The sequence below is a fragment of the Schistocerca gregaria genome, chromosome X, assembly GCF_023897955.1.
Source record: "Schistocerca gregaria isolate iqSchGreg1 chromosome X, iqSchGreg1.2, whole genome shotgun sequence".
Classification (NCBI taxonomy): domain Eukaryota; kingdom Metazoa; phylum Arthropoda; class Insecta; order Orthoptera; family Acrididae; genus Schistocerca; species Schistocerca gregaria.
In genome coordinates, this window is record NC_064931.1 from 54996109 (window position 1) to 55016909 (window position 20801).

The 20801-nt window shown below is 39.2% G+C and overlaps 1 protein-coding gene across 9 annotated transcripts in view; it reads right to left on the bottom strand.

Moving 5' to 3' along the window:
- Positions 1-20801, bottom strand: part of LOC126298880 (sarcolemmal membrane-associated protein) — a 323320-nt gene that overhangs the window by 106689 nt on the left and 195830 nt on the right. For all 9 annotated transcript variants that reach the window (XM_049990412.1, XM_049990407.1, XM_049990408.1 and 6 more), the window contains 3 exons: positions 20350-20499; positions 9998-10116; positions 3995-4058 (listed from right to left, as the gene is read on the bottom strand). In XM_049990412.1, coding sequence (XP_049846369.1) covers positions 3995-4058; positions 9998-10116; positions 20350-20499 — 333 coding nt within the window. The remainder of the gene's footprint in view (positions 1-3994; positions 4059-9997; positions 10117-20349; positions 20500-20801) is intronic.

The following is a 20801-nucleotide window of genomic DNA, read 5'->3' on the forward strand; positions in this document are numbered from 1 at the left end:
CAACTACATCTTTAAGTGGTGTTTTTCTTTGTTTGTACACAATCCCCATAATATTAGCTCAATGTTGAGACAGCTTTAAGAATGAAAGATAGATTAAGGTTTAATGTCGATGTCGAGGTTATTAGAAGTGGAGCACAAGCTGTGATTGGGCAAGGAAATTGGCTGAGATCTTTGAAGAAAATCATCCTGGCATTCACCTTAATAAATTTAGGGAAATCACAGACAACATAAATCTGAATAAGAATTGACAGGAATTTGAACTGTCGCCCTTTCAAATACGAGTTCAGTGTCTTACAACTTCACTACATCACTTGGCAATTGCTTGAAGGCATCAAGACCAGAATAATGACAAGTTGTTGAGGGTCTACTTTCCAATATCTTTATAAAAATTCATTACATAACCATTGCATCCTTATGTGCTTAGTTATGCTCATACAGCTGAAAACTTATGCAACAGTGATATGGACACATTACTTAACCTACTGTAAAGTTTTTCTTATGAGTGATGTATGTCTGAATACGTGCCTGCCTGAGACTGCTGTAATAAGGACGCACTTTGAAGATTCGGCAAAATCCCCAAACACCACCTCACAGTACCTGCTTTTCTTTATAAACAAGAAGCAGTATGAGGATGTGTGTGTCAATAGCTTTGAGAACTTGGGCCTGACTGTTACTTTTAACAACTGCTTGTTGGTACCACTTGGGATGCATATAGATCTGTCTCAGCTTTCAATTTTTGAGAGTCTATCAGTTTTTTTATATTTATAGCCTTAGCACAATCCAAGACTGATGATGTGGAATCAATTTTCACATGAATTGTTCTTGAAATTGTCTTGATGGGTACAGATGTACGCTGCTCTCTAAATGGCATTCTGCAACTGAAGAAACTAATTGTACATACTGACATTCACCATTGTTTCCAGACTTTCCTGACAAACAGCTTTCATTCACTTTGACTGTCAGACAGAGTCGTGTAGTTTGTGATTCAATAGCACTAACAAAGTCTAACAAAACTAATCAACTAAAAATATACTTTTTTCAGAAGTAATAACACTCATGTACTATTGAAAAGCAGATGGCCACTAATCTCCAAGCAGAACACTGTCCATATCACCCAAAACCTGTTCCACATTAACAAATTTAGTTATTTTCAGATTGAATAAAATCATCATACCATTTAAAACAAGCCACAGCTCATAGTGTGTGCCACATCAAAGTTAAGAATGGAGATATGTTACTTCTCAAACCAACAGGGTAAAATGTCTGCTTTTACCATCCGTGAACACAAATATAACTAAGACTCCTGTTAGTGTCCAAGGCCATAAATCAAATATTAGTAGAAGCCAACTACAGCAGCATCTACTGTTTACTGGCTTGGCTATTTTCAAATGATACATAGACCATAACAGATTCAGGTTGTTGTTTGAGAATTTTAAAGCTGATATCCATTCATTCATGTCACCATGTTACCACCAAACCATTATAGCAGGACCCTAACAAAATGTCACCACTACCTTGTCAACTTACTGCAAAACCATGGACAAGTTCAATCAGTGACTTAAAACTGTGCCATCAGTAACAGCTGCTACTTCAATAATGATGTCTTTAATACTTCTTGATAAAGAATGCACCATATCTGCTTGTTATGGTTTCATTTAATTTTTGTTGCCTTTTGAAATTGGAAGCCACTTCTTCTGCAGCCTGTATTTTTTGAATCTCCATTCCTCAACAGTGTCTCTCCGCAATTTATGCACTCTTATCTCTGGCATTATAAACATTGTACCTCAGCCCACCAGGGTCACTAATTTTCATACAGAAGTTGCACAATGATTTACTACTTCTTTCTCATTTTATTGAAATGACATTGGCAGATACTTCATCCATTTAATTTTCCAACCTCCTTCATCTATATTACTAGAGTCTATATTTTTGTTTCTATTTTATTTTGCAACATTCTTTTTCGCTTTTGTTCTCTCTCTTTTCTTTATTTTCCTTTAGCATCTATTTACTCTTTGCCATACGTAATTCTGTACTGTACTATATCTAAGTTACCAACCTAGAGAGAAGGTCCTATGCATTAATCAGATTTGTCACAATTTTTGTTCGTATGTTTGCAAATTTTTACCTAATAATCATTTTTTTTGTAGCTTACCACTTTTTTAAAATCTTTCAATATATTAAAAACTAACATACAAAACATCATCAACATTTCAATGTTTACATTCAACTTGCTTTGGCAAACAATTTCTCTAATAAGAATCTTATTACACCAGGAAATCAAATAACTTTTTTGTTCTATGAAGTATCGTACATTTATTTGACTACAAACCAATTTTGTCATTCAAAAGTTCCAATTTTAACTGTGTCCCTAACTGTATGAAATCTATAATAAAAGAAATTCTCAAATAGAAATAACTATAATTATGTACTGATAAATTCCATGTGTAACTACAGACCTAATAGGCCATAATATTTGTGTCTATCATGAATTATACCTTTAATGTTTCATTTACGTCAACCCACTGTAGTAGCGGGACTTTGCGTTATAGAATTTAAATACTTCTAAGCCACAATCTGTAAACCTGTTATTTTGAATTAGTTATAATCTTATTACCTTCCATCTGAAGCAACAGCTTCTGCACAATTAGCCTTTTTTTACTTGCACCATTTCCACTTTACCATTAGTCCTTCTTCCACATTTCCATAGCAAAGATTAATATGCACTCTAAGTAAATGATGAAGCAGAAAAAGTCTACTAGAAACTGCATACCACATTTATGCTACTGTAGAGCAAGTAAGATTTTCTTCCACGCATTTTGCAGTGTAGAAACCTGTCACGGCCAAAAAAACTGTCACGGCCAAAAAAACTGTCACGGCCAAAAAACTGTCACGGCCAAAAAACTGTCACGGCCAAAAAACTGTCACGGCCAAAAAACTGTCACGGCCAAAAAACTGTCACGGCCAAAAAACTGTCACGGCCAAAAAACTGTCACGGCCAAAAAACTGTCACGGCCAAAAAACTGTCACGACCAAAAAACTGTCACGACCAAAAAACTGTCACGACCAAAAAACTGTCACGACCAAAAAACTGTCACGACCAAAAAACTGTCACGACCAAAAAACTGTCACGACCAAAAAACTGTCACGACCAAAAAACTGTCACGACCAAAAAACTGTCACGACCAAAAAACTGTCACGACCAAAAAACTGTCACGACCAAAAAACTGTCACGACCAAAAAACTGTCACGACCAAAAAACTGTCACGACCAAAAAACTGTCACGACCAAAAAACTGTCACGACCAAAAAACTGTCACGACCAAAAAACTGTCACGACCAAAAAACTGTCACGACCAAAAAACTGTCACGACCAAAAAACTGTCACGACCAAAAAACTGTCACGACCAAAAAACTGTCACGACCAAAAAACTGTCACGACCAAAAAACTGTCACGACCAAAAAACTGTCACGACCAAAAAACTGTCACGACCAAAAAACTGTCACGACCAAAAAACTGTCACGACCAAAAAACTGTCACGACCAAAAAACTGTCACGACCAAAAAACTGTCACGACCAAAAAACTGTCACGACCAAAAAACTGTCACGACCAAAAAACTGTCACGACCAAAAAACTGTCACGACCAAAAAACTGTCACGACCAAAAAACTGTCACGACCAAAAAACTGTCACGACCAAAAAACTGTCACGACCAAAAAACTGTCACGACCAAAAAACTGTCACGACCAAAAAACTGTCACGACCAAAAAACTGTCACGACCAAAAAACTGTCACGACCAAAAAACTGTCACGACCAAAAAACTGTCACGACCAAAAAACTGTCACGACCAAAAAACTGGGCAACACCACATATTGTATGTAACATATTGTATGTAACATATTGGTTACCTAGAAAGCACTAGGAACAATTTCATAAGTCTAATACTTCATGCTATTGCCTAATTAGGAACACTTAAACAAGCTGTTGTCAACTTACCTTCAAGTTTAATTACTTCGGCTTTTAATTTGTTGTTCTGATTAGCATTCACCTGGGCAATTGTCTGGAGACACAAATAATTATTGTAGTACAGTAACCAATATAATTATTCTCTTAAGTGGTAATGAATGGTCACAACAACAAGCACTGCTAAACAATGGACAATCTATTAATTTTTATTATAATTGAAAATGTTGAGAAAGTTGAAATCAACCAATTATACAGGAATAGTTTTTCAGAGTCAATGTACAAGGTGCATTCAAGTTCTAAGGCCTCCGATTTTTTTTCTCCGGACTGGAAACAGAGAGAAACATGTGCATTGCTTTAAAATGAGGCCACGTTCATTGTAAATACGTCACAGAGATGGCAGCACCGTACGGCAGATGGAATTTTACCACCAGCGGCGAGAGTGAGAACTGTTTTAAATACTTAAAATGGTGACATTTTCCTTACTTGAACAGCGTGCAATCATTCGTTTACTGAATTTCCGTGGTGTGAAACCAACTGAAATTCATCGACAGTTGAAGGAGACATCTGGTGATGGAGTTATGGATGTGTTGAAAGTGCGTTCGTGGGTGCGACAGTTTAATGAAGGCAGAACATTGTGTGACAACAAACCGAAACAACCTCGGGCTCGCACAAGCCGGTCTCATGACATGATAGAGAAAGTGGGGAGAATTGTTATGGGGGATTGCCGAATGACTGTTGAACAGATCGCCTCCAGAGTTGGCATTTCTGTGGGTTCTGTGCACACAATCCTGCATGACGACCTGAAAATGCGAAAAGTGTCATCCAGGTGGGTGCCACAAATGCTGACGGACGACCACATGGCTGCCCATGTGGCATGTTGCCTATCAATGTTGACGCGCAACGACAGCATGAATGGGACTTTCGTTTTGTCAGTTGTGACAATGGATGAGATGTGGATGCCATTTTTCAATCCACAAACAAAGTGCCAGTCAGCTCAATGGAAGCACACAGATTCACCGCCGCCAAAAAAATTTCGGGTAACCGCCAGTGCTGAAAAGATGATGGTGTCCATGTTCCGGGACAGCGAGGGCGTAATCCTTACCCATTGCGTTTCAAAGGGTACTACGGTAACAGGTGCATCCTACGAAAATGTTTTGAAGAACAAATTCCTTCCTGCACTGCAACAAAAATGTCCAGGAAGGGCTGCACATGTGCTGTTTCACCAAGACAACGCACCTGCACATCGAGCTAACGTTACACAATAGTTTCTTTGTCATAACAACTTTGAAGTGATTCCTCATGCTCCCTACTCACCTAACCTGGCTCCTAGTGACTTTTGGCTTTTTCCAACAATGAAAGACACTCTCCGTGGCTGCACATTCACCACCCGTGCTGCTATTGCCTCAGCAATTTTCCAGTGGTCAAAACAGACTCCTAAAGAAGCCTTCGCCACAGCCATGGAATCATGATGTCAGCGTTGTGAAAAATGTGTACGTCTGCACGGCGATTACGTTGAGAAGTTTCATCGATTTTGGATGAGTAGTTATTAATTAGAAAAAATCGGAGGCCTTAGAACTTGAATGCACCTCGTATGAATCCTGTAGCTGAGGTAAGACTTGCTTTTCTAGTAGTAATCACAATAAAGGCTTGGTATTATTTCCAGTAAGATTTGCCACTAAAACTAAAATTTGCATATTTCATAAAGATTGTTTAAAAATAAAAGGCACATTAAGAGGTTACAGTAATATGGATCTCATTACTGTTCTCTCTCTCTCTCTCTCTCTCTCTCTCTCTCTCTCTCTCTCTGTGTGTGTGTGTGTGTGTGTGTGTGTGTGTGTGTGTGTGTGTGTTCTTATGCACAAGAGAGACAAACATCTATGTTAACTGGAAACACAGTATCAAACTTTACACAATTTTTTATCATTTTGTGACATTTCCTGAACACCATACCTGTGAGATTAAATAATCAGTGGGGGGTTGCAAAAAATACCCAGAATATTAAAAAGCAAGTGTTCCATATTCTTACAGGCAACAATACAGGTCAAAACTAGAAAGGTCTTCCTACAAACATGTATCTGCAAACAAATACTTGAAGTTTGGATCATTTTACTTGTGGTGAGAATAACCAGTATTCAGTGGTGTACCATGCTCTCCTGTTGATATTAATTGCTCATCTGTTATTGGCTGTATATGTCACTGTAGTTTTTCCTAAGACTGTGGCACAACTGTCAGGCATAGCATCAGGTTTACTTCAGTGTCAATGTGCAGGTAGGAATTGTGGGTACAGATTATTAAGGTCATGTGTTTTACCACACAAGGTAACAGGTGCTGTATATCAGTACACTGTGAATTACCCATACTGTTGGACAAAGTTACCCTTGCATAAACATAACTGATGTAGCTGAAGCACGCAGACCTGAAAAATTCACATATGCAATAAATGTGAATATAAATGCAAATTCTGCCTCAAAGTATGAAAATGCAGATTTATCTAATAAATGTTATTTTGTATTGAACTGTACCCACATGAACTATTTTATTAAGGATAGTTTGATATAGCATATAAATACCTAAAAGTAAGTAATTTTCAGTTCCTACTATTGCACTATATATATGGCCAATTCCATTTTGGAATGAGAATGCACAATCAGAAGATATCTGCAAAATAAATAATGAATCAGTATATGAATGAAATAACAGATCAGTGGGCTTATAACTTAAAACTCTGGTGCCACGTCATCTATGGGCAGTTGAAAGGTCTCTATAAGGCACTCGTCATGTATGGCAATGCAGAACTCAGCCATGGGACCAAATAGCTTAGAACAAGAACATGTATGTTTGTCTGCTAGCTAGAGTTAGTGTTATGTGGACACACAAATGTGGCAGTTCTAGGTCATGGCTATCTTGAACTATGGTTAAGTAAGATACAGGTAGAGGTCCAGCCAGAACTCTCACATTTACAATGCTGTCAACCTCAGTAAGTAATTTCATGGTAGCTGTTACCAAATGCCTTGTGTACTAAGTTATTTATTTATTTTTATTTCGAAACTAAAGAAGAGACAAATCCTGATCCATCACAAGGTTCAAGTACAACTGACACAATACCTGAAGGGATTGACCACCCCTATATGACCATGAGTCAGTTTTGTTTTCACAGAAACACACAATACAGGTGTAGGCTGGTTGCCCTTGTGAGATGGCATGTTCTCCAGCAGGATCATACTCATCGAGTGGTCAAGGTAATTGTTTATGTTTATGGCCATATGCTATGTTGTAGAGTGTCCACAATGTAGCAACCAGAAAACAAAACCGGTCAACTTATCTCAAACACACTAAGGGTCTTCTTGTAAAGCACAAATAGAGAAGATAATTCTGCTCTGCTCCAGTTTCACTTCTATTCAGATAATGCCTACAGCTCTCTAACACGCTAATCAGGATTTACACTGACAGATTCAAAATCAACTGTTCTGTAGATTGTGCAACGATGGAACTTGATGGGAAAAGGAAGATATGTTGAGAAACTCCTCAAACTGGAGAAGTGCTCTATTTACTGGTGAGAAAATGCTTCTGACTCTCAACAGAAAGAATCATTTATTGAAATTACAGCAAAAAGATGAAGAAGAGCAAAGACTATTTTGGAAAAAAATGGAGTTTTGCAAAAGTGAACGTTCCACTCAAAAAGTTCTTATTATAGATAATAGCAGTACCAAACACATATGTTTAATGAGCAATGGATTGTTAGAGATGGCTCATTATCATATTCTCTGTTTACAACTTTCCTTAATGCCTTACACTTATGGTTGTTGTTGTGGTCTTCAGTCCAGAGACTGGTTTGAGGCAACTCTCCATGGTACTCTATCCTGTGCAAGCCTCCTCACCTCTGAATAATTACTGAAACTTACATCCTTATGAATCTGCAGAACGTATTCATCTCTTGGTCTCCCTCTACAATTTTTACCCTCCATGCTTCCCTCCAGTACTGAATTGGTGATCCCTTGGTGCATCAGAACATGTCCTACCAACCAATCCCTTCTTGTCAATTTGTGCCACAAGTTGTTGTTCTCTCCATTTCTATTCAGTACCACCTCATTTGTTATGTGATCTACCCATCTAATCTTGCGTATTCTTCTGTAGCACCACATTTCGAAAGTTTCTACTCTCTTCTTGTCTAAACTGTTTATCATCCATGTTTCACTTCCATACATGGCTACACTCCATACAAATACTTTCAGAAAAGATTTCCTGACACTTAACTCTATACTCTACGTTAACTAATTTCTCTTCATCAGAAATACTTTCCTTGCCATAGCCACTCTACATTTTATATCCTCTCTAGTCCAAACATCGGTTATTTTGCTCCCCAAAGAACAAAACCCATTTACTGCTTTAAGTCTCTCGTTTCCTAATCTAATACCCTCAGCATCACCTGATTTAATTCAGCTACAGTCTGTTATCCTCATTTCACTTTTGCTGATGTTCATCTTATATCCTCCTTTCAAGACACTGTCTATTCCACTCAGTTGCTCTTCCAGGACCTTTGCTGTCTCTGACAGAATTAGTGTCATCGACAAACCTCAAGTTTTGATTTATTCCAAAAACCTCAAGTTTTGATTTATTCCAAAAACCTCAAGTTTTGATTTATTCCAAAAACCTCAAGTTTTGATTTATTCCAAAAACCTCAAGTTTTGATTTATTCCAAAAACCTCAAGTTTTGATTTATTCCAAAAACCTCAAGTTTTGATTTATTCCAAAAACCTCAAGTTTTGATTTATTCCAAAAACCTCAAGTTTTGATTTATTCCAAAAACCTCAAGTTTTGATTTATTCCAAAAACCTCAAGTTTTGATTTATTCCAAAAACCTCAAGTTTTGATTTATTCCAAAAACCTCAAGTTTTGATTTATTCCAAAAACCTCAAGTTTTGATTTATTCCAAAAACCTCAAGTTTTGATTTATTCCAAAAACCTCAAGTTTTGATTTATTCCAAAAACCTCAAGTTTTGATTTATTCCAACTCCAAATTTTTCTTTTGTTTCCTTTACTGCTTGCTCAGTATACAGATTGACAACATCGGGGATAGGCAACAACTCTGTATCACTCCCTTCTCAACCACTGTTTCCCTTCCATGCCCCTTGACTTTCATAACTGCCATCCAGTTTCTGTACAAATTGTAAATAGCCTCTCACACACTGTATTTTATCCCTGTACCCCTGCCACCTTCAGAAGCTGAAAGAGTATTCCAGTAAACCCTGTCAAAAGCATTCTCTAAGTCTACAAATGCTAGAAACGTAGGTTAGCCTTGCCTTAACCTATTGTCTGAGAAGTTGTAGGATCAGTACTGCCTCACATGTTCCAACATTTCTACAGAATCCAAACTGATCTTCCCTGAGGTTGGCATCAATTTCTACTAGCCCTCTTCTTTTTACCTACTTTATCCTCTGCTGCCTACACTATTACATCTCTCAAAGCTACCCATTATTCTAGAATGAATTTTTCACTCTACAGCAGAGTGTGCGTTGATATGAAACTTCCTGGCAAAATAAAACTGTGTGCCGGACCGAGACTCTAACTTGGGACCTTTGCCTTTCGCGGGCAAGTGCCCTACCGACTGAGCTACCCAAGCACGACTCACGCCCCGTCCTCACAGCTTCAATTCCGCCAATACCTCTTCTCCTACCTTCCAAACTTTACAGAAGCTCTCCTGTGAACCTTGCAGAACTAGCACTCCTGAAAGAAAGGATACTGCGGAGACTTGGCTTAGCCACAGCCTGGGGGTTGTTTCTAGAATGAAATTGGTAGAGCACTTGCCCGTGAAAGGCAAAGGTCCTGAGTTCGAGTCTCGGTCCGGCACACAGTTTTAATCTGCCAGGAAGTTTCATATCAGCACACACACTGCTGCAGAGTGAAAATTTCATTCTAGAAACAACCCGCAAGAAGGGGGGGGGGGGGGAATGTCTAGTATAGTAACAGATAAACAAAATAAAAACCACATAAAAACTAAAGACAATTTCAAACAGTAGCACTGAAAGAGCATACCTGAGAGTTATCATGAGGAGTTTTGTCAACTTGTTTCCTTAGAGCTGCTAAATTTTCTTCCAGTTGGTGAACATTATCTAACAGTGAGTCTTCTTGAGAACGTGCATCTTCCAGTTTAACTAATGAAGAAAAAACAATTGATGTAAATGCAACTACAGGAGTTCAGTAAAACTGTTACAAATATTGTGTGTTATTTTAACTTAGATAACTTTATGCACACAGCAAATTATTCCATGTCACTGTTAAGGTTAAGTCTTTTCTCCTCTTCCTCCAATGTTTTCTTTAAGGTTTAGGCCCATGGGCCTATTCCTTCTACCGACAGGTCTTCCTATTGGCTTATCCTCCAACAAAATCTTTGGGGGGGGGGGGGAGGGGGGGGGGGTGTCTTGTATTCATCTACTAGTGACTTGCCCTGGATTCACACTGGTAGCATTAAGTATCTATGGCCAGGTGGCTAGTCTGGTGATCTGGTAATAAATTATATGCACAAGCCTTCCTCATTAATCAGTATATCTATTAATAAAAACATATCAAGATCACTACAGTACTTTTGTGAGTAGCCGTCACATACCAGTAGGAAAAAATGTAGAAGGGGACTTAATTTATAATATGTATAGATACTTAAAATTTTGGATTCCTTCCATATACTTCAGTTTTTTATTCAGGAGTGTACAATATGTCACAGATTTAAGAATCTCATTTCAGAAGCTTCTGATTTTCTGTCATCTGTTCTGTTAACAATCCTGTTCTTGCTATCATGTATTCCCTTTAATGTTTTAACTGTACCTCACATTCTCTGAAATTTTGATTATTTTCTCAATAATCTCCAGCCTCTCACAGTAAGGTACATTATACTGTACGTAACTGGAATGGCATACTTGTTCTATAAATTATTACTTTACACGTATTTTAGATCTGTAATTATGTTTCCACAGGAAACGTATCACACTGGTTGACTTGTATTAGTGAAGAAATCGTTAATGGAGATGGTCAGAGAAAAATTAGAAGTTAAACGTAAGATGAAATAGATTTTACTGACAGTTTGATGATGTTTGGTTTGTGGGGCATTTAACTGCGCGGTCATCAGCACCTGTATTAAGTCCCAATTTTTACACAGTCCATTTTCTTTTCACAATCCAATCTAGTCACTCTCACAAATGATGATGATGAAGATGATGATGATGACAACACAAGCACCAAATCCTCGGGCAGAGAAAATCCCCAACCTGGCCAGGAATCGAACCTGGTTTACTGACAGTATTTCATGTAATAGAAAGTAAGAAATTTGTGGAAATTGATAAAAACTAGACTAGGTGTTGGCTCAATTTATAAGATATAATGCTACAAGATAGTCACTAGAGGTGCATTTGGTTTTGTAGACTACCAATACCATTAATCAAACATCTGTTGACACAAGAATACTAAGTGGAGATTAACAAAAATAAGTCAACTATGAAGACTTCTCCATCAGAAATGGCCTCAAAAATTATTAAACGCAATTGTTTAGTTAAAGTAGAGTAAATCTTTACCAACTTTAAAAATGAGTGAAACATACACTAAACACCCTGAAAATAAGGACAGGATGTATTTTCAATAAGGAACTCCAAAACTATCTCAGTGTTCGCAACAAAATCAACAGAATGTGACATTTGCACACCAATTTTAAGCAATAATTGCAAAAAGACACATTAATATTTAGTTACCATCCTGACTACTACTACTGTACAATTTGTAGTTACCGTACTGAAGGAAGCTACTGACTGATCAAAGACTGTCTAAGTAAAAGACACTAAGTGTTATGGTTGCAATTCAAAAAGGCCCTATACATTACATCAAGAATTTTGCTAAATACTTGTGAATCTAAAATGGTGAAAAAATCCAACTGGGAAACTTCAGCCCACCAGTTATTGTGCACACCATGTGCACGAGTATGATCTGGAGTGACACAGGAAGTGTGACAGGACTACTGGTATTTTCTATATTCATAAATGATCCGGCAGACAGGATAGGCAGTAATCTGCGATCTTTTGCTGATGATGCTGTGATGTATGGGAGTATATCATAGATGAATGTAGGATGATAAAAGACAACTCTGATAAAATTTCTAGTTTGTGTGATGAACTGCAGCTGGCTCTAAATGTAGAAAAATATATGTTAATGCGGACGAGTAGGAAAAACAAACCTGTTGTGTACTGCTTCAGGGCAGTAACATTGTTTAAATATCTGGGCATAATTCTCCAAAGTGATATTAAATGGAACGAGCATGTGAGGGTTGTGGTACGAAAGGTGAATAGGAAGAATTTTAGGAAACTGTGGTTCATCTGTAAAGGAGACAGTTGGAAGAGGGGGGGTTGGGTTCTTAGGGGGAGGAGACCAGACAGCGAGGTCATCGGTCTCATCGGATTAGGGAAGGATGTCGGCCGTGCCCTTTCAAAGGAACCATCCCAGCAGACAGTTGGAAGACATCAAAACATTCAGAGACGAGCTGCTAGATTTGTCACAGGTAGATTCAAACAACACATAAGTGTTATGGTCATGCTTTGGAAAGCAAATGAAAATCCCTGGAGGGAAGGCGATGTTCTTTTTGAGGAACAGCATTAGTAGGTGGAGGCATATAGTCAGATCAGTTCTCTGTTGCCCTATCTGCAAGTGGAAGTGGAATGAAAACTACTAGTAGTCTTACAGAGTATCTTCCGCCACACACCACACGGAAGCTTGCATAGTATGTGTGCTGATGTACATAATCCATGAATCCCTTGGAAACTTGCCCCTTGCTTTGCAATAATTTGTAAAATTGGTACAGTTAAGGCGCTTTCAACACCTGTGCGCCTTATGCTTAATCGATGCCTGCTTGTACTTGCCCCTTACACAAGTAGAGGTACGCTTGTATGTGCATGGCTCTTTGTGAACATGTGCACATGAATGATCCCATTTGCTACTAATGAGAAGTAAATATGCTACTCCACTGAGCAAGATGCAGCTGCCTGTTAAGTGCACCCACATGGCTGGCCAATGCCTCTTGCTGGCAATGTGCAACTAGCAATGCTGCAGCATAAATGTGCTCACTACAGGCAGGCTGAGGACCCTAACACTTTTTACTGCAAGGAACAAAACACTTGCTAGATTCTTAAAATTTGTAATGGAAAGCTCAGGAATATGCAAGTAAGTTGCATTTTATTTATATCACAAAATGTGTAATCATAATGAAGAATTGTTAACACAATAATAAAACTTTATATTAAGGAAAAAAGTACCATCACCAGCTCAACATGCTTGTAATTTCCTTCAGTGTATATCATGAACACATTTTTTTTTCTTCACTTGGGAAGCTTGTAGACTGAAGCATCACAAAGTGCTGAAACATCAGGAAGTTTTGTTGTTGTTTTGTGGTTGGTTGGGGCACCTAAGAGAGCAAAGAATGAAATCATCAGTCCCTCAATCCACGAGTGGTGCATCCGGAAGTAGAGACATCTACTGAGAACATTTTCTGAGCTAGGCAGGAGAATTCATAACAGTAAAAGCAAGATGGCTAAAGAAGGTATTGTACATCTTTGTACTGACAATAATAAAAACAAGATAACAGAGTGAAAGAGGGATGACAGAGCAGCCTGGTCACAGAGGTAGGGTCGGAGATCCCACAGAGACTTAGCAAACAGCAGGAGATGCCACTCCCCAAACATTCTGCCCCTGCTCCGGAGGTAGACTGAAACCTTATAACTGAGAATAAAATACCACTTTCACAGAGGAAACTAAGAAACCACACAACCATCCCTGAAATATTCACTTATTATAGGCAATGAATCTGGAAGTCCCTAGTTAGCATGGGGCACCAAAAGGAGGGTGCATTCCATCAAGTTACGAGCTACTGTCTGTAAGTCTCTGGTTGGGTCTGTCTTCAAGTCTCCACAGCCAAAATGTGGGGGTTGCTCATTAAACAAATGAAAACTATGCATTAAGGTGGTATGAATTATGTGGAGACAATGTAAGACTTGTGTTTTCCTTCCAGCAGAAGCAGAAAGAAGAGTACCATGCTGCAGTGGTCTCATTGATTGGGCAGAGTTTACTTGATGGGGCAGTAGCCCACCAAATATAGTTCAAATTCCAAGTGAGCATAGACCTCGTGCACCTGGAAACCCTCACCAGGGATTGGCAAACCAACTGAGGAACAAGTAATTGCTCCTCTAGCCAAACGGATGGCCAGTTCATTCCCCGGGATACCCGCATGACTTGGCATCCAGAGGAAAACAGCTGAGTAAGCACCATGAGGAAGGTCGGCGAGACGGTCCTGAATAGCGGAGAGCAATGGATGGCAAGAATAGTGTTGGTCAATAGCCTGGAGACTGCTCACTGAGTCAGTATGTATTTAAAAAAAAAACAGCCAAGGAACACATGTTTAATACAATGGAGGGATCTGCTAACAATTGTCAAAAATTGTCAGATCCGTAATATATAAGTTACATGTTCCCTAAAGTGAATAGCAGTCTGTAATGGTAAGAGATGTAAAAGCATATCCCATTTGATTCACAGTTTTAGAGCCATTGATACAAAAGATGGTAGCATGCAGGAAATCTTTAAGAACTAGAAATAACAGATGCCCAAAGATCACGGGGGCAGCCGAGACTTTAGGAACCTTGAAGGGAATGGTCCTAATCTGTGGCCTGATGGAGGGCATGTGAGAAAACATGGGGAGCACAGTATAAAGATGGGAGATGAACATCTTGGCAGAGGGAAGCGAAGCACATTCCAACTGGTAATCCCACCAAAGGGCAGGAACTGGGGGAACAGCATCCCTTATATGTAAAGAGAATGAGAGACAGGGGATGATAACTGAATTGTCTAATGGTGTTTGCATATGAGACCAATAGCTGGTTCCATCTAATCTGAAGAGGGAATATCCCCCCTTCAGCAAAGAGACTGTCTATGAGACAAGTCCAATAGAAATCAGTGGTCAGCCACATCCCACAATAGTGGACTAGGTCTAACAGTTTCAAGGCTGATAGAGCCACAGAGCCATAAACCTGGCACCCATGGTCCAGCTGGGACAAAACCAAGGCCTGGCAAATACAGAAAAGAGTAGCATGATCCACAATCCAAGATGTGTGGGCAATAAGACAGTGTTAAGCGTCCACATGCTGCTTGTCTTCAGTTGATGAATATGGGGAAGTCATGTTAGCTCTTTACCAAAAAGAAAGCCCAAGAAATGGGACTGTATTACCAAATGCAGAAGTATTGACACGCAATGCAGGGCTGATCAGCCGCCTAACAAAGGTCACTAGCCAATTGATGGTGATGAAGAGAGTGACAACACATAGTCCTATGGGACGCAGTTCTTTTGCAAAAATGGGGAATTTAGTGAAGTGCTGACTATAGCCCAGAACAACTTGGGGGATAAAAACTGGTGAATAAAAATCGGTAGGGAGCCTCAAATGCCCTAGTCATGGAGGGTAAAAAAAATGTGATGACATCAAGAGGTGACAAGCCAAAAGAGACTGACAAGGTGTTGGCATTTAGAAAAAGTGTATTGTACTGCTGTTTCCAACCTACGTTTATGTTCAGTTGTGGATCGCCCCTTCCGGAAACCACACTGATGGGTGACAAAAGGACCCGAGATTTATGACCCCAGCATAATCTGCAGCAACCATTCTTTTAAGCAGCCAACAGAGAATGTTGATCAGGCTCATCAGCTGGCAACTGATGAGAGATGTGGGGATCTTGCCTGGTTTAAGGACTGGAATAACTATACTATCTCACCATTACGAGGGGAAGGCACCTTGGAGCCAGAGATGATTGAAGACCCTGAGGAGATGTAGCCTTTGGGGAATATTTAGGTGTTGGCTCATTTGACTGTGAACTGAATTGGAGCCTGGGGCTGTGTCTGAGGATGACACAAGAGCCTGAAGTACTTCCCAGTCACTGAAAGGTCCATTATAGGTGGGGAGTGACACAGGAGTTGTCTTCAACTTGTCACTTCTGCAGTAGAAAGGCAGCCGGATATGAAATAGCGAGCCTTAGCATGAAGGCACTTAAAAGTGATAAGGTGGGTCTGCGAAGGATGTAACTTAAATCACTACATGTATCAATGATCCTGAATAGCTACTGCAATGTCTTTGGTCCACTACAGCAGTGGCTAACCCTAGAGGGGGAGAGAGAGAGAGAGAGAGAGAGAGAGAGAGAGATAGAGAGAGATTGTCTATTGTGGTAGTCGGTCAGTCTGGTGGTGGTGGTGGTGGTGGTGGTGGCAAAGCCACAGAATTAGGGAAAGGAATTGTTAGATCTGGCTGAAAAGGTGTCATGGGTGGCACTGAAGTGGGTGGGAAACCCATTATTGAGGAGGCACAGCACGTAGTATGTGAGAGGCTGGTAAATTACAGGGCCACTACTAGACGAAGTAATACTCCCCCAGAGAGAGTAGTGCATGTTGAAATCCACAATCAGGAGAAAGGAAAGGGGGGGGGGGGGAGGGTGGAAATTGTTGGATCAATGTGGACAATTCAACATAAGTTAATGGACTGGGTTGTTTGGGGAAGACCAGGCAGCGAGGTCATCGGTCTCGTCAGATTAGGGAAGGACGGGGAAGGAAGTCGGCCATGCCCTTTCAAAGGAACCATCCCGGCATTTGCCTGGAGCAATTTAGGGAAATCAAGGAAAACCTAAATCAGGATGGCCGGACGTGGGATTGAAACATAAGTAAATGGCCTGGCTGGAGGTAGGCAGGTTTGCACCTGCACTGCTATTGCTTCCAATGACTTATGAAGGGGAACCCATTCCCTGACACTATCTGTACAGAACAAAGTATACTGAGAGAGAACTTTATGTGCGCAGACAAGAGCGGTGAACTAGAGGGCCCTGCAGAGAGCCTCCAGTCATCCTCTCGTTGGCCTATCTATTTTTGGGCAATTACTAAACGGTCTGAACTGTTTGTTGTGAAACAGTTGGGTAACAAAGTATACTGAGGCAAGCATCTGACAGATTGTGACTGCATAGTTTGCTTAGAGTTGCTCAGTGGTGGGATACCAGTTTCCAACAAGACAAATATGCGATTCATATGAAAGACTCCTCTTGGCAACAGCACATCACTGTGGTGGACAGGGTCTAACGAGCTCAGTACTGATGGTGCTGCTGATATGTAAGAAACATATCCATAGTCCAGGCAGATCACATCAAAGCTTCACAGAGCAGCAGAAGGGTTGTGTGGGGTGATCCACAGGAGGTGTTGCTGAGAAATCTCAGGAGTATTAAGTATCTTCATGCAATCTGCCTTTGGCTGGTGTATGTGTGGTAAGCATTTTAACTTGCTATCAAATAAAAGGCTTAAAAACTGGAAATTTTCAATGACTTCAAGAAACTGGTTACTCAGATACAGTTCTGGGTCTGGTTGCGAACTCCTCAGCTGACTAAAGCACAAACGTAACGTTTCCATGGGAGAAAATCGATACGCATGATTCAGGGTCCAGTTTTGTACTTTTTGTGTGGTGCCCTGAAGTTGGCACTCTGTCGTGAACAATGATGTAGAGCTGTAGTACAGTGGAAGGTCATCCACATACAGTGATGGGTGGAGTGCCGGTCCTGTGGCTGTCTCAATACCATTGTCAATATCAGTCCCTCAGGAACTCCATTTTTCCTATACCTATTGGTTGCTGAGGTTTGAACCTACCCAGACTTAGAACAGCGAGAGGGGTATGAAGTTCTGCATAAAAATTGGTGACCTGCGTAAAAATTGGTAAGCGACACTGTAAATCCTAGTCGTGCAGTTTAGATTGGGATGTGATGGTGTTAGGTGATATATGCCTTCTGTGGATCAAAAAACACGACTATCCAAAGCAAGAGGATGCCTGGATTTGAATCTTCATCCAGCACAAATTTTCAACATTCATCAGTGTTTTAAATCAATGCCAGCTCACAGCCAATGTCTAATTTCTTTGTCTCTGAATCTTCCTTGTTTACATGACTACAAATTTATTAAACTTTAATCCATCAAACATTGTTGAATGCTTCTCCAACATCTACAGAATCCAACAATAGTCCTCTGTTTTCTTAGAGCCACTTTGCAAGTAGGAACTTTCAGGTATGTACGACTTTTCCTGTACCTATCAGCACATCATATTACAAATAATATTTGGTTTCTCTGCTTTTTCCTGTTCAGTTTCTGTAGCTTTAAGACACCACTACATGTCTGACAATGTCTCCCGGGAAAGGATACACAGGTGTAATGACTGAGTACAAATAGTTCTGTTTTTCTCGTTCAACACTGTTCACCAGTACAATACAGCCACATGACCATATTCTCTTTGGAAGCTTCATGATGATTATTGAATAACAGTCCTATAATGACTAGTAGGTCACAATCAAAAGTGGATATTTATCAATATACAGTGTAACTCCACTTTTACATTCCTGGAATTAACGTTTTCCAGCCGTTTACAACATTTGTTATCGCTCCCATCAAATTTTCCTATGTCCACAAGGTTAATCCACACCTGATTTTGCATCAACATATTTATAATTTTCTTGCGATTTACCCTCTATGAAAAAGTGTTCGTGGGGGGGGGGGGGGGGGGGGGGGAAGAAAAAAAAGGAAAGAAAGAAAGACTGATGTAAAATGATGCTTCTGGCATGATGTTGACCATGAAGTAGTGTTTACAAACATTATGTGGTTTAAGTTTCTGACACCAGGGTGCTCTACTTAGTGGATTTAAGGCAGTAAACGTGTAAAAGTTGGAATAATTCGTGCTGTACCTCCTGTCACTGACAAACTCTACTCTGCATGGTCGCTGATATGAGTAACTAAATTCTTAAGAATATTTGTATCATGACCAATCACAATGATTTCCGAACTGTCTCTACCGCACATGTACAGTTTTGTGGTTTTTGTAATCATCGTCACAACTCCGTGGAAACATATTTACTGTTTTTCGTCTTTTGGTCACTTGGTGTGCTATTTGACACAGTCATTCAGTTTGTGTTGCTCGAATGGTTTTGGTTTAAACACAGTACAAATTATGTATATGCTCATGCTGAGCAAAACAGGTTTCAAGGATTTATTCTCGTTCGTAAGTGCAATATTTATGTATGTATTTTTTTGTTATGTTACACAAAAAACAATATGAGGTATAGTTCGCATGTGTGTAGTTTTATACATAACTGAGGAAGCACATTACCGAATAACCTCAAAAAGACGACTACAGTTCAAGAGATGCAGAACAACACATGTGCAAACAGCACATAAAATACTTACATAAATATTTGCATTAGACATTGAGAATTTTTTTTTGAAATGCACTGTGCTAAGCATGATAAAATATGTAACTGATGTAGCATTTCGTTATTTAAATAATGAATGACAGCTGCAGGCATTCCAAAAACATTGATAATGATGTATGAAATTGAGTCAAACAAGTTCTGCTTCCCAATTATCAGTTGCTATTATATCAGCGGTTTTTCTTAGATGATAAACCATTATTAGATAATTAACAAGTCCTTGGCATGAGAATTTTGATGCCTGTTATGTGCACATACATAAAGTGCAAAAATGCAAGGTGGCATCCTATACGTAAATTTTACAGTTTAAAACATTATTTCTCACATTTTACATTTTCCCGTATTTTACACTTTTTTCCCTTTTCTTTTTGAAATCCCCTGGAAAGGGTAAAAGCGGGGTTTCACCGTATGCCTTTATGATACCTTAAGAAATGCACTGGAATTTAGCCTAGCCAGTAATCATTCATACAATACAACCATATGGTTTGCAATTATATCTTTTGGTTTAATTTTATGGATAACTTCATAATTTATCTTATTTGCACATAAATCAGTAACCAGACAGAAAGTGAATTATTGACTTTGGACAGTGTGAATTTCAACTGTCTTGCAGTACTATTTTCATTTTTGCAAAATGTGATTTGCCAACTTTGGGATAAACTAAGATTCTGCTTCTATCAGGAGGGTCAATACTGCTTACTGATTAGTTTACAAACTCCAGCCACATCGGCCCACTAATTTCCAAGAAAAACAAATTTCTTGACAATTCAAAGAGGCTTCAGTGAGAGAAAAATTGAAATTTTTCATTATCAGCAAGGTTTCCATGTATAAGGGTTTAATATAATGCAAACAACAATTATTAAAGACACATCAATCCTGAATCCACTTACTATGACACACAATGTATGGTGACAAAAAATGATGCACTGCTTATAGAAGAAGGAAAAGTTAACTGTCAATCTGATCAGTTCGATTCGCGTGTACCTCTTATTAAAATACTTCCAAATGAATACAAGGAGCAGTAAAAATACATTTCCTAATAATAAATATCACTGGAGACAAACTGAGTAGAGATGATAAGAACTGCAACTCACCATACAGCTGGCGCACTTCTGCATGACTTTCTTGTAAAGCATCTTCTGTCTTTTGTAGCTGAAATTTTATATTATCTGCTGCATCTTTTAAATAATCTTGTGTCTGTCGATCAGGAACTATCTTTTCTAAAATCAGGTCTACCTGTGTACCTAAAAAGAGTCATTTCATAAGACAACTGTACCAAATCCTACATTTCCTAGCTATTCTGTTAATTAAACAATACAAATACAGCAACCAAATAGAAAAATTGAATAATGTACAGTCAATGGTAGTTATACGTAAACTATATGGTTTTTACATTAATGGGAAGTATGGGCACAATATCAGCTTCAGCACTTCTGCACTGTGAAACAGTCATCATCAGAACTATGTACTGACTTCCAAGATCAGAGCCCGACTGGCAATGATGGTCTATGTTACGGATGATAGAAAGGGAAGCAGAGTGATGGAA